This window comes from Equus caballus, chromosome X (genome assembly GCF_041296265.1).
Source record: "Equus caballus isolate H_3958 breed thoroughbred chromosome X, TB-T2T, whole genome shotgun sequence".
In the NCBI taxonomy this organism is placed as follows: domain Eukaryota; kingdom Metazoa; phylum Chordata; class Mammalia; order Perissodactyla; family Equidae; genus Equus; species Equus caballus.
This window is the reverse complement of record NC_091715.1, coordinates 124,325,733-124,339,543: the sequence shown is the minus strand read 5'-3', so window position 1 is coordinate 124,339,543 and position 13,811 is coordinate 124,325,733. Positions and strand designations below refer to the sequence as shown.

At 56.3% G+C, this 13,811-nt stretch overlaps 1 protein-coding gene across 2 annotated transcripts; it reads right to left on the bottom strand.

The window, feature by feature from the left end:
- Positions 1 to 389: 389 nt before the first annotated feature.
- Positions 390 to 13,517, bottom strand: SASH3 (SAM and SH3 domain containing 3). 2 transcript variants are annotated; one of them, XM_001500403.6, is made up of 8 exons: positions 13,141 to 13,517; positions 6,594 to 6,689; positions 6,108 to 6,254; positions 4,486 to 4,627; positions 3,082 to 3,230; positions 2,722 to 2,931; positions 2,417 to 2,567; positions 390 to 1,909 (listed from the first exon to the last, which is right to left on the bottom strand). In XM_001500403.6, exons 1-8 carry the CDS (start codon positions 13,195 to 13,197, stop codon positions 1,719 to 1,721), a joined length of 1,143 nt encoding a protein of 380 aa, XP_001500453.1. In that variant the 5' UTR covers positions 13,198 to 13,517; the 3' UTR covers positions 390 to 1,718. The 2 variants fall into 2 exon arrangements, with proteins under 2 accessions (XP_001500453.1, XP_023489018.1); XM_023633250.2 differs by lacking the exon at positions 6,594 to 6,689 and having other exon boundaries at positions 13,141 to 13,390.
- Positions 13,518 to 13,811: the final 294 nt, after the last annotated feature.

Here is a 13,811-nt window from a genome sequence, read left to right as displayed (position 1 = left end):
GGCCATGCTGAATGCACATCTTCCCCTCTTGGACGTGGACAGCCCCCAGTGCAGGCCCTTCCTCACTGGGGTGGAAGTCTTCAAGACTCTTGTTAAGTGAATAGTTCTAGGAAATGGGAAGTAGCTACCCACTCGGAGACCCCAGCAGGGCCTGTGGCCACAGGAGCCTGAGCTCCGAGGGGGCCTTGTTAGTGGAGAGGACAGAGCCAGCTAGGGCTTCTGACTGGGGCTTTAGGTCAGCAGGATCAAGAGCAGTAAGCATCTTCAGGGAAGGGGCCGATGGCCCTGAAAGGACAATGGAGGACATCTTGCGGCGTCTGACTTTGAAGAAGACTGGTCTGTCTCTCCCCCCACCCTCGCTCCATAGGAAAGATAACTGGAGACGGTCATTTAGTTCTACCTATGTTTATTGCTGCCAACCTATCTGTCTCCACCCTGCTCATATTTACACCCAAACCCTTCCCCACGCTGACATTTACCAAGGTTCCTGGTAGTAGGGCCAGACGTGTTCACCAAGCAGGCAGTCTTAGACATAGTGGCAGTTTGTCCCTGGGCCAGGTGAGCCCTGGGGAAGGGTTACTCTGGGAATTCAGGGCTGGGATCAAGGGAGGCGCCCATCAACAGGTACTCTCCCTACCCTTTTGGAGCTCAGGGTACGTCAAAATCTTTAGCAGGGCAAAGTAGTTGACTCCTCAGTGTCAAGCTTCATTCTTTTTTGCTTGTGTGGACCCACATGACTGCTAAGTCTGGGCCCAGACCTGCATTTGGCTTCTGAGGGGCTGTTCTGTCCTTGGAAGCCAGGTCTGACAGTCTGCCATGGGCCTGGGGGAAAGTGCCATCGGAGGGGCCAGGAGTGGAAGAGAAGGGTGTGTATTGTGTGAGGATGGGCATTGTTTTAAGCTGGGGGAAGTTGCAGCTGGACCTGAGTTATGTAGCGAGGTACAGAACGGATGAGCAGGAGGAGCCATTTCATTTGGGAGCCCAAGGCCCCTCCAGCCCCCTCAGCAAACCCCACTGGTGTCCTGGGCCACAGGTAACAAGCAAGCAGACATTTAATGTCACAGAATGTCAGAGCTGGCAAGGCCCTCAGTAACTATCCATTCTAATCCCGACCAGCCCTAGACCCAGACTGGGGAAGGCACTTGGTTCAACACACATAGTGATTTAGTGGCCAAACTTCTAAGAAAGTTAAGGAGAAGGAAAGTAGGAAAGGTCGGTATGACTTTCTTCAAACCTTACTTAGGGAATTCTGGACTTAGCCCTGATCAGTTAGGGTCCTTTTAAATGGCCAGCTCCCCTAGGGTTTTGAGACTGACCTGAAGCACTGATTTGGTCCCCTTTTCAGGAGCAGCATGACAGGGGAAGGTGGTGTGGGGGCAAGGAGAGTTTGGAGGCCTTGGTGGTGAGGGACATGGGCAGGGTGGCCCTTCGGTGTCCCACTTGCTGTGGCCGCACTAGGAGCGGGCAGTGCCTGGAAGGGCTGTGCTGTCAGCAGCTGGTGGAGGGAAGGGGCCAGGTAGGTGGAATGTGCGCGTGGGCTGCTCCTCATCCACTCCAGCCAAGCCTGTAGGGCCCTGGCCGGCCTCTGCGGCCATAGGCGCCCCCGGGAGAGCAGGCCCAGGCTGGGCGCCAGTCCTCCGGGCCGGCCACCGCGGGAGGCCGGGTCCATGCTCGCGGCCGTGCTGCTCGGGCCCAGCCTGGGCTGCGCCGCCGCCGCCTCAAGGCGCCCCGGCCAGGGAGAGGCCGTGCAGCTGCTCCTCGGCACCCGCCAGCTCTGCCTCGTCGCGCCCGCTCTCCGAGCCCTCGAAGCAGCCCGAGTCGCGTGGGATGTCCACCTTGGGTTCCGACACCGTGCGCGCCCCTGGCTCCTGACTGCTCTCGGCGCCCTCTTCCGCCTCCTCGCTGCCGGCTGCCAGGGCCGAGGGAGGGAGACAGAATACGGAGGGGGCGTGGGCCTTAGCGGGGCGGCTTCAGAAGCCCCAAGGAGCCCCCGCGTCGGGGTAGAGACCCTGGGAAGTCCACTGCAGGCAGTCCTCCCTCTGGCCCACCACCACCCCTGCCCTTCTTGCCCGCTCTGGCTTAGAAGCAGATGGCAGTGGTTTCCACACTGGCTGCCTGGCCCCGGAGCTGAAGCTTAGCTCTTGGCCAGGACCTGGAATCTGCACCCGAATCCTGGCTCTGTCACCACCCAGCTTTAAGGCTGTAGTACCTGCCTCACCTTCTCTGGCCTTAAGTCTCCTTATAATCCCAAACGGAGTTGGGCCCCATCATCCCTAAAACCCCTTCTGCCCATGAACTGCCTGAGACTGAAGTTCAAATGTGCAAAGTGCCTTCCCACTGCAGAGGGCTGCAGGGCCGAGCGGTGGGGGTGGGGGGGATACCAGTGGGCACCCTCTCCAGTCTTAAACCCACTCACTGTCATAGTCCAGCAGCAGCTCAGCGGCCGTGAGCAGCTTGGCCCGGTGCTGCGGGTCCATGATGTTCAGCTCATTGAGGTGTGTTTCCCGCAGCTCTTTGAAGTCTTCCAGCGTCTGGTACCCATTGAGCAGCAGGGTGGATGTGTGCTCCTGTGGGCGGAGGTAGGCCACCAGCAAGGCCGCTTACAAGCCACCCCTGCCTGGGATCCCTCCCTCCCCCTATAGCTGACATGCCCTGGCCCCCATCCCTGGGACATGTGTGCCTCCCTTGATCCTAGACACCAGTGCCGGTCCCAGCTCAAACCTCCAGGCCGATGCGCTCCAGCAGCTCATGCAGAGTCTTGGGCTTGGGCCTCTTGCCCTTGCTCTGTCGGCGGCTGGGGCGTGCAGGCCCCACAGCCTCCTCGGGCAGCACATCCACATAGATGAACTTGAAAGAGCCCAGCTTGCCATTGAGCAGGCCCAGCCATGTGCCCACAGGTGGCTTTTCAATGATCTGGATCACATCTCCCTTCTGTGGGAAGAAAGGAGAGCAGAGCAGAGTAGGGGAGAGATGAGGGGTGGTCCCTTGGCCTCCACTGACACTGTCCTACCCTGTCTCAGTCCAGCCTCCTTTATGAGTACAGCCTTCCCGGCTCAGGTGGGGCCCGGATGCAAACCTTACCTGAAGTTTCAGCGAGTCATGGTCATAGGGGCTGGGAGTGAAGTCAGTGTGGACTCGTGCCCGGCCGCAGAAGGGCCCTGTGTACTCGGGGGCAGGTGGTTCCTCCCCAAAGCTGCCAGAGCCTGGGCTGGGGCTGCAGAGCTCACTGCCTGCAGAAGATGGGGCAGGGGTTTGGGTCACCTCTGTCCCAGGACAGCTGGGGCAGTGCCCAGCAGGGGGTTTCCGGGGGGTCTGGCTGGAAGTCCCAGGGATACATGCTGGGGAAGAAAGCTGGGCTCTGGCAAGTGTCACACTGCGGAAGGGATTCCTACCCATCAGCCCCTCGGCCACCCTGCAGGAGCACAGCTTCACCTCTGGGGGCCTCAGACATGAAAACAGTTGAAAGCAGGAGAAACGGCTCACAGTCCAAAGAATGGGAAAATGGGTAGGGCCTCTAGACATTAACTGGGCCAACACTCCAAGGAACAGATAAGGAAAACTGAGGCCAGAAAGGCCAAGTGACTTGCCCAAGGCCTCTCACCTTCTAATTGGCAGCACTGGGTCTATTCCACTCCAGGTCTCCTGACTCCCACTCCAGTGCTCCTTCCACCCAGGGAGCCACACCCTACATCACTATTTTACTTTCTCTACTTAATAAGATTCAGTGTCTAGTTACATCACATGGAAACTCAGATGGGCTCTTTCTCTCTGGGGAGGGGAAAAGACGAAGGGGGTTTTAAATGGCTTTCAGTGGGGGCAGGGAGGTGTCTGTGGAGCCAGAGAGAGAGCAGGGGACTTGGAACTAGCCCCAGGGGTGAGAAAGGCAGGGCGCAGTGGGCCTACAGCTCATGGCCCACAGCCCCGCCTCCAGGCAGGGCTGCCAGAACCTCCTATCCAGCCTCACGGACATCTAGAAGATGCCAAGTCATGCCCTGAGCCCAGCAAACCAAGGGCTGGCATCCAAGACGCTGAGTCTTCACAGCTGGAGACCCTACACCCCCAGCCCCCGCCTGGATGTCAGAGGTCCAGGGAGCTGTAGCCATTAGCTCCCCTTGGAAGGGTGGGGGTGGCCTGGTCCCACAGGGCAATGAGACTCTTCCTCTGCTCTTGGGCCTGTCCAGGGCCTGGGGACAGCAAGTGGCAGCTCCTCTAGGCCAGACCTAAGTTCAAGACTGGGTCACCTTGGGCAAGTCACTTAATCTCCCTGAGCCTCAGTTTTCGCATCAATAAAGTGGAGACAATAACAGTGCCGGCCCCATGAGGTCGCTGAGAAGACTGAACGTGAGGAGAGCTGGGAAAGTTCCCAACAGGCAAATGTGAAGGTTCATTTCTCTTACCCCCCAACCCCAGACAGCTGCCTGCATGGTCCTAACTCAGTCTTTTTTCTGCGGACTCAGTAGGTGTCCCCTTACCTCCCCTACTCACCCGTGGATGCCTGGCGGCTAAGTGCTGGGAGCTCACGCTCCTCCTGCTCAGAAAAGGCCAGCGCCATCTTCTCAGGGCCAGGGCTGTCCAGGCTGCAGTCTGGAGATGTTGGGGAGGCTGAGCCCTCCTCCAGAGGGTCTCCCTGCAGGGGAGGGGAGGCAGGAAGCCCTAAGCAGCCCTGGCCAGGGTGCACTTGGGGCAGCCCTGGGTGCAGAGGAAGTGGGCCTGGGCTCGGTGGAGAGCTGGGGCTTGGCTTGAGCACCAGCTCTGCCCCAACAGGCTGTACGGCACTCTCTGAGCCCTCGTTTCCTCTTCCGTAAAGTGGGAATGACAGTCCTTGCCCGGCCTACCTCACGGAATGAGGCTCCCCTAGGGTGCCGTGTGAACGTGCTGTGTCAGCTTAAAGTGCCGATGTACGTGCAGAAAAGGCCGTGATGCCAGAGCGCGACTCTGAACTGCACCTGGGGCACAGGCAAGCACACCATGGTGCTGGAAAGTCACACTTTTGACGGTGCTTGTATGTGCCAGGCATGCCTGTCATTTCATTTAATCCTCACTTGAGGGTAAATGCTTGATTGTCCCGAGTCTACAGATGAGAAGTAACAGAGGAATGTTCCCCAACGCCACGCAGAAGCCCACAACCAAGTGGGCCTGGTACCAGGGCCCCTTCACCTCCCCATGCCTCAGCACAGTGGTAGTAACTCTTTCACAGCTGGCTCACTGGCATAAGAACCCCGACCTGCAGCAGTTGCCAATTCCTGTACTGTAAATACACCTGCCATGGTCAAGGTCAAGCTACCACTGTGACGTCTCTGAACGAGCAGCACACTATCATCAACTGTTTCCACTGCACAGAGACTATAGGTACAAATCACCTCAAGGGTGTAGAGAATAGTGAAAGGTAGTCTAAGAATTAGGAAGTGATGAATTTTGAAGCTTGACTGTATTCCCTTTATTTTTAATATAATTTATTTAATTCTAAGTTCACATAATTTAATTTTTACTAATGGCTATGTTTCACACCTGGCTCACAAACTTCCTGGAAATTTGACCAACTGCTGTCCTGAGCTGGTATGAGCCAGCAGGAGCTGACTCCAGCACACCACTGTTGGGACACCTCCTGTAAGAGCCACAAGCACACCGGACTCATTACATGACTTCTGCTACTTGGATGTGTCAGCCCCGCAGCTGTCTGTCCTGCCCTCCCTCCCTGGGCCAAAGCCAGCCTTCTCTATTTTCTCTCATAGGGCCCCTCTTCCAATCAAGCCTTCCCAACCCTGGGAGTAGTTCCAAGCAAAACTTTGAAGTGGATGAATTTACCTCAGGAGATCTCATCTCCCTTTCAGCCGTGCCCTCTGCTCAGGCCTGCCTTCCCAGGAAGCTTCTCTTACCCAGACTTTCACCTCTCCTTGAACTCAACCACTGCTCTCTCAGGACCCTGTCTTGCTGCCACATCCATGGCTGAGAGCGAGCTCCCCTCCCGTGTGACCCTTCTGGTATTGAGTCAGGCCTTCAGGCATCGCCGCAGGGCTCTGGCTGTCAAGGTGACCATGCTCACACTCTGTCAGAGTGGCGCCTGTCCTCCCTGTCCCCTGTGTCTCCCCTGGATCCCCAGGCCTCACCATCTCCTCCGACAGGGCCTTCACCATCATCTTGCCCATCTTCCTGTTCATGGTTCGGGAAATCACGGCCCTCCACTTCTTCCCCAGCTTTTTGCCACTCTTCCCAGCATCTTCTGGGCTAGGGACGCCTGAGTCATCTTCTGGAATCTGTAACAACAAAGGAGGAGGTGCAGGGGTCCTGGTGACCCTGTCTGGGTTCAGGACTTGGGGGCCAAAGGAGGCTTCAGTTGGACAGAGGCTGGAGAGGTGAGAATGGCAGGCCCCCCTCCCCCTTAGCCCCAGCCCTGTCCTCAACCCTGTTCATTTGTAATTAATTTGGCAATTAATTTGTAATTGAAAAGAATGCAGGTGAGTTTTGAGGGCCCAGAATTTTGGTGGGTGGGAGAGGTGGGCTTTGCCTCAACAATCTTAAAGTCGCCTCTTTCCCCTCTCCCCGCCCCCGCCAGGACGTGCAGCCAGATCCCCCAAGGAGGCTCTGAGACTCACATTATCATCCAGATTAAATTCCTTCTCGCTCACCACCGGGGAGCTGGGTTTGGATTTGGCAAAATCCTTGAAGCTGCTGGAGCGCTGCAGCGAGAGCTGGAAGGAGCAGAGGTGTTGCAATCAGCGCTGCTAAAATGGCTGGCAGAGTGAGGAGCTGTTCCACCACCCCCAACACGCACGCACACAGCCCACCCCTGGGCAGAGTCGCACGTGTCCTGAGGGCCCAGGGCTAATGAGTGAAGTGCCAAGACGTCCTTGGAGCTACCTGGCTTTATCTTGATCTTCCGTGGTAAAGGGACCCTAATGAAGCAAGCTCCTGACCTCAGCAGGCCTCGGCCTAATGCCAGATTTCCCCCAGTACCTGAAGTTTGGCCCCCAGAACCCTGGAGTGAAAGACTAAAAGAGTCAGAGTAAACGCTTATCTCCTGCTAGAGACAGCCCTCAGCACGGGCAATAGCATCATCGTTAGATAACCGGGCAGCAAACCCTCTGAACCCCTCGCTCCAGCCTCGGGGCTCTGGGCTGCTCCGAGCATGTCTCCTGTGGTCTCCCGTCACAGTGAATTGGGGCAAACATATTGGGACCTCCAGCTTGCTGCATCTGTGTCCCAAGAGGAGCAAAACAATCCCCCAGAAGCCAGCAAGACCTGGCATTACGCTTTCTGGAAAATGACAGTAGGGACTGTGTGCCCACAGATTTGGGACATGAACGATTGGGGCTAATTTAGTAAAAAAGAAAGCCGCCATTTTCTCTTTCTTCATCTCAGCTTTTCACCCTAACCGCTAACGTGATGAGCTGGCCGCTGCTGGCGTGGGCCGGTGTTCGGACGTCGGGCCTGACCTATGGTTTGCACTGAAGAGACTGTTTTCAGGAAGTGAGCTTTCTGAACTGGATATGCATGCACACGCCAAGAGAGCAGCCAGAAACCAGGGCCCGGCAGGTAAGGAGGGCAGGCTTCCCACACAGGAGAGGAGGCTGAACCTGAATCAAGATCAACAGTCAAGACCAGAGATACACACAGGAACCGGGTTCACAGATGGCCAGACAGATAGAGCGGGATAGACTGCAGACACCAGAGATAAGGGCTTGAGGAAGCAAAGCCCCGAACCCACACAAAGCCGAAAGTTTCACATCCTCTTTCCTACGAAAGGGGGGTCCAGTGACAACCCCCCAGGGCAGGGGCAATATCACCTGCGTGCCCCCACCACACACACAATTAGCTCTGCCGCCTGGGACTGCAGTAGAGCACTTGAGTTCCCCTCTCTTGGTGGGTCTGGACCAAAGGCAAACCAGCAATCAGGGTCAGGGCCACACCTTCCTAGAGGTCGCAGCAAGCTAGCTGACCAGAAACTAGGTCAGCGGTCAGGCGGAGCAGACACCACCATCTTGAGGGCTTCCCGGGTGGGGCACCTGCAGCCTCAGTCAGAAAGCCCCTTCCATGCCACGTTAGGAGCCGGAAAAGGGGGCTGTGAGTGGGGAGGGGAAAGTGTGACCGTGGGGTGACCGCGCTGGTTCCCATGCATCTCCTCCATCCTCTTTCCTTGGTTTTCCCCACCCACTATTCTTTCCTCTTTTTCTCCCTTTCTTTCCCCTTCTCTCCTCCACCTTCCATTTATTTCCTCCTCTTGTATGGCTAGGATGCAGCTGCCTGGATAACTTCCTCCACTTATTGCCTGGAAAAGAGGGAACAGAGAGAGGGTGGGCACCAGGCTGGCCTGGGCCCAAGAAGGGCAGGCTGGGCTGCTATTTATAGGCCAATGGGGCTATTGTGGCCTTTTCTCCACCACCCCTCAGCCTGGTCGGCAGACCAGGAGGCCGAGAGTCGCCCCTGAAGCCCCAGGGACTGGGAGCCTGGAGAGCAAGCAGGAGGGCCTGTGTGGGGCCGGAAGTGGTCTTTGTTGGGGAAGAGTAAACTCACCGCCAGGCTGCCCTCTAATCGCACAGTTCTTTCCTTTTCCTGTCATTAATCTGCAGTCTAGGAGCTGGCAGGGGGGCCTTTGGCTCCCAGGACCTGTGTCAGGGCCCCTCTGTCCCAGCTTTAGCCAAAAGCAGGAAGAAATAATCCAAAAGGGCTGTGGGGGTGCTGCTGGGACTTGGGCATAGCTGGCCGCTCCTCAGCCCAGGGACATGGAAAGGATGAGACAAGTTCTTTGGGTGACTAAGCATGAGGGCTGGCCAGAGTGGCCTTCTGCCTGGCCTACCTCCAACCGCAGGGGCAGCCCCAAATACCCTGAATGCCTTTCGGTGACCCTGAAGTGACCCCTCACCCAGGTGTGAGTGGAAATCCTGGAGCCCCTTTGGACTTTCTGCCCGGCCTCCAGTTGTCGTGTCTAAGGAGAGCATGTGGGCATCGTGGAAAGAACTATTTGTCTGGCTTCAGACGTTGCTGGGTTCAACTCTGGGATATGTGACCTTCAGCAAGTTATTTAATGTCCCCAAACCTCAGTCTCTGTCAGTCAGCAAGGCAAGAGTTCCTATCTTGGTTCTGCCATTCCCCGGCTTGGTGAAGCCTCGTGAGTTCCTCAGCTTCTCTGGGCTTCCATTTCCTCATGGGTGAAATGAAGGCAGGAGTACCTGCCTCATCAGGTGATTGTGAGGATGAAGGGAGTGAGCGCCTGACACAGCAACCCCTCAGCAATGTCCGTGTGTGCTTGGCCTTTCCTATGATCCACCTCCAGCCTCTGACCCAGGGCATTCCCCACCTGGAACACTCCGCCCTCCTCTCTGTCAATCACAGTTTCTCCCCTCCTTCAAAATCCAATTTAACTGGAAACACCCCAAATGCCCATCAACTGTGGAATGCATCCATGAATTGTGGCAGAGTCATACGAGGGAATAGTACATAGCAATGCACTAAGTACAGCTCTCCCAACAATGGGGATGAATCTTACAGATACACTGGTGAGCAGAAGGGGCTGCCACCGAAAAGGAGGCTGTATGTTTCCTTGGATGGAAAGTTCAAAACCTGGCCAAACTAATCCATCACCACAGCCTCACCACAGGCCCATCTTACATCCCCACTGCCCAGCTGGGGAGACTGAGACTCAGAAATGAAGTGTCCTAGGCAGAGTTACACAGCTGGTAGCAGTAAGAGCAGGGGTTTGAACTCAGGTCTGTGACTCTGGTAGCCCGTCCATGTTGCTGTGCCGAGAGCTCATAAAGTTGCCCTCCAGTATAGACATGGATTAGATGCAATGGTGACCACGGTGGTGTTTGGAGGGCACTACCAGGAGAGCAGGTGGGAGCACGGAGGAGGAAGGGCTCAGGAGGGCTTCGTGGAGGAGGCGCATTTGAGCTGGGCCATGCAGGAAAGCCAAGATATCTCCAGGTGGAGCTGGGAGAGGTTTGAACAAGAGTGAGTTAGGGATGTTCGCAGCAGTGATGGAACGGTGAGTACACCAGAGCGTGTGGTGGGAGGTGGAGCATAAATGGCCATGGAAGACCCTTGCCAGCCATGCCAAGGAGCTTGGGCATTAGCCTGTGGACAATAAGGAGCCACCGGACATAGGAAGTGCATGCTGGTGGGAGTGTCATGCTAGGGGTGTGCAGTAGGAAGGGACCCTGGGGGAAGTGGTATGCTGGGATTGGGGGAGAGAGGGGCAACGAGAGATGGGAAGTAGGGAACAGCTGAGCACTGGAATGGAGCCTAGATTCTTCTCCACTTCCCCCGGTGGGAGGTCTGTGGTGTGGTGGAAAGTCGGGGTGTGTTGGGGAAGGACCATCCTTAGGGGAGACAGGTCCCAGGACAAACACCTTCCCGCTCCCTACACTCCAACACTGGCCTTTGGGTGAAATCAGATCAAAGGGAGTGCAGAGAGAGGGCTTGAGGGAGGCAAAGTCGCCAAAGGGCAGCCAAGGGTTATGCCCCCCTCCATCTGGGGCATCCCCAATCCTTCGTAACGTACAGTAGGTGCCACATCCTGACCCCACCATCTCAGAGGGCCTGCTTCCCCCTCTGTCTGGAAGGTCACTAATTCTACGGCCTTCTGGGTCTGCCTTACAGAGCTCACCTACTGATGGGTTGAGTCTTTTATGCTCATCAGAATCTTCTAGTGCTTTTGAGATCAGTTGGGGGATGAGAGAGTAGAAGAAGAAGCGGTTAAGACTCTAGAGACTGATTAATCTTGGCTTGGATCCCTGCTCTGCAGCTTACTAGCTGTGGGACCTGGGGTAAGTCATTTAACCTCTCTGAGGCTCAGTCATAAAATAGGGATGCAGACATTATCTGCCCCTCCCTCACAAGGCTGTCATGAGGAGTCAACACGCTAAGAGATGAGTAAAGTGCACAGCCCAGCGCCCAGCGCCCAGCGCCCAAGGAGCCCTCACTCAGTGCTGGCTCTTAGTGCTATTAAGTCTTGTTTTCTCCACTTCAGGGCTGGGCCCAACTGAGTCTCCTTTGCCCTGTGCTCCCCACTCCCGCCTACAGCTGCACATTCACGCATGGGACAGAGCACTCTCGCATTTATTGTCCCAGGTGATCCGTGCAACCTCCTGGTGGGCAGATCAGGAGCTATCCGCCTTTTCCGAGATGAGGAAACTGAGGCCCAAAGAAGGCCAATGAACTGTCCAAGGTCCTCCGGCTAGAACCTGTGGGATTCCAACTTGCTTGCCCCCTGCCCAGAACACTTTCCATCGGGCAGGCCCAGGGGGAAGAGCAGGGGCAGGAGAGACCTCGCTTGTCTTTGTGCTTTCCCTTCCACTGTGTCACCTTGGCTTCTGAGGGGAAGGGACTTGCCCAAGGTCACAGTGCTGGAGCCGAGCTACTGCCTCCAGGCATAGGGGAGATGCTGTCTCCACCTTCTGGAAGCTTGGCTTTTCTAAGGGCACTTCCATGGTGTGAGGCTTGGAGAGTGGCTCTGGAGGTGGGCCCAGGCTCTGGCAGGGGTGAGGTAGGGCTTGCCTGGACAAACCTCTTCTAGAGGATGTGGACGTCAGAGTGCCACATGGACCTTGCTTCTCCTGTGAGAGGCCTGGGGGAGATCCCAGAGGCCAGGCACCAAACACAGAATCTGGATGATGGCAGTTGGGAAGAAGACGGGGACTTTTGGCTTCTGTGTGCCCCTGGGTACCTCTGCCTGAGGTGGCACAAGGTCCCAGTGTCAAAGTATCAGTTCTTTCTCAGACTGTTTCCTTCAGCTCAGCTCTCCTGTGGTTTGGGGCCCAGCAGCGTCTAGAACAGTCTTTGCTTCCCACCCCCATCAGCCAGAGAGCAAGGGGAAGTGGACCCACTCGCCGAGGAGTGGCAGCCAATGGCAAGTCTGCTGGGCCTAGCACCGTGCAGGGCTTGGACGAGGGTGACAGAGCCTGTGTGAAGACTCATGATTCTCCCCCCTCTGCCCACCTCCCCTGCAACCTTAGAGAAGCAGCTGGTGTGGGGAGCGTACAGCCGGAAATGGCAGCCACCCCAGGCCCTGAGATGGGGCAGGATGCACACCCCGGTGCCCTGAGGCTCATTGTCTCAGCTGGTTCAGCCTTCACCCGGGAGCTGCTCCCTTGACAAGGGGACTCCCCGACAGGGCACCTGGGCTGAGCTCCAGGGGGAACTGGCAGGGCACGGTGAGGGCCTGGAGGCCCCGACCTTGGCCTGGGGTAGGCCTAGGCCTCTTGGATCTGGTTCAGGCCTGCTTTGGGGTGGTCCCAGGATCCCGCTGGATGTGCAGGATGTACTAGCTGATTGCCTGGGAGAACCCTACAATTGGATCAAAGAATTAAGTCCAGAAATCCTCAAATCCAGCCAGAGAAATCTAGATCTGGCAGAGTCTTCAAGGAATCTTCTAGTGCAGCCTCTGCTCCAGGAAGATGAACACCTCAGCTGTCCATGACAACTGTTTTTCTTCCTGGCCTTTAAAATCACCCCACTGAAATTTTCTTCCTCAGCCCTCACTCCTACACCCCATCTCATCAGCCTCATTTCTCAGTCTTCACAAATAATTTCTCCCCACCTGGGAAGAACCTGTATGTCCCCTGCATCCCACTGCAGGCTTGGAGGCCCTTTCCCTGAGTCTGGAAATCACCTCAGGTCCCATCTCAGTGGACTGCAAGAGAGCTGAGCCAAGTGGGCAGAGTTTGGGCTATGCCCAGAGGGCAGGGGCCCTGGGAGCATCATGACTCCCAGCTGGGTGGCCCATGGGGCCCTTTGAGTGAGATGGTTCCTGAGAGGCCATGCTCAGGCAGAAGTGGTGGCAGGACCAGCAGAGGGGAGAGAGAATTAAGTCCAGTCTTAGGATTCAACTTGAGAATTGTATCTTGTAAGTCTCGACCTCTAGTCTGGGATTCTAGCCTCCAATTTTAGGTCTCTGTCCCACCATTGTCGGGTACTTCTAAGAGTTTATTCTGTAACTCCATTTCTCCAGAATTTTGGAAGTCTCTTCTGTACTTCTGTTACTCTAGTAAACTCGTAAACCTGTTCCACTCCTCTTGGGAGAATGGCCCTCGCCTACAGACTCAACATATGGTCTTTGGCTCTTCCCGCTCCTAAGAGTCCTGGAGGGGATGGGTTGAGAGAGCAGAGGGAAGGAAGAAGTGAGTTCCCAGAGATGTTCCTCACCTTTTTCTTCTGAGTGGGCTCCTTCTCGCTGGCATTGGAGGGCTTACGACGCAACATGGTCCTCTACCCTGGTGGCACGCTGTCCCTGCTCTCCTAGGTGTCGAGATGTGGAGGCCTCTTGCTCAGCCTCACCAGCACCATCCAGGGGCACAGCATGGACCGAGCCTCTGGCTGCCACTCTGACTGCTGCAGTGGCAGCTTGGGGGTGAGGGCCATGGACACCCGGCAGCAGCAGAGTACAGGAAGCCCTGCCACGTGACCTACTCTTACAGCAATCGCAGCCCCTGCTGGCCCCTAGGGAGGAAGGAAGTCCCAGCTTCAGTCTCCAGAGATTCTGATGCAGACTGCTCTTGGGTTGAACAAGCAGAGAAAAGTCCTGACCCTGCCGTCTCATGTCAATCATCACCAGTCCTTCTGCTCCATCTCCCCCGCCGTGGCCAATCAATCAGATGTTATGTGGCCTAGGCAGGCCTGTTAGCTCACCGATCACAATCCAGAAACCAGAAGTTCGACCACCTCTCTGCCTGTTGGGCCAATGCTCCTGGTCACCTTGCATCACTAAGGTCATCACTGCCATCAGTACCACTACTATCACCCCTACAACCATCACTCCTACTTGTAGCCATCATCTTACAGCCATCACCCCTCCAGTCATCCTCGCTACCATCAGC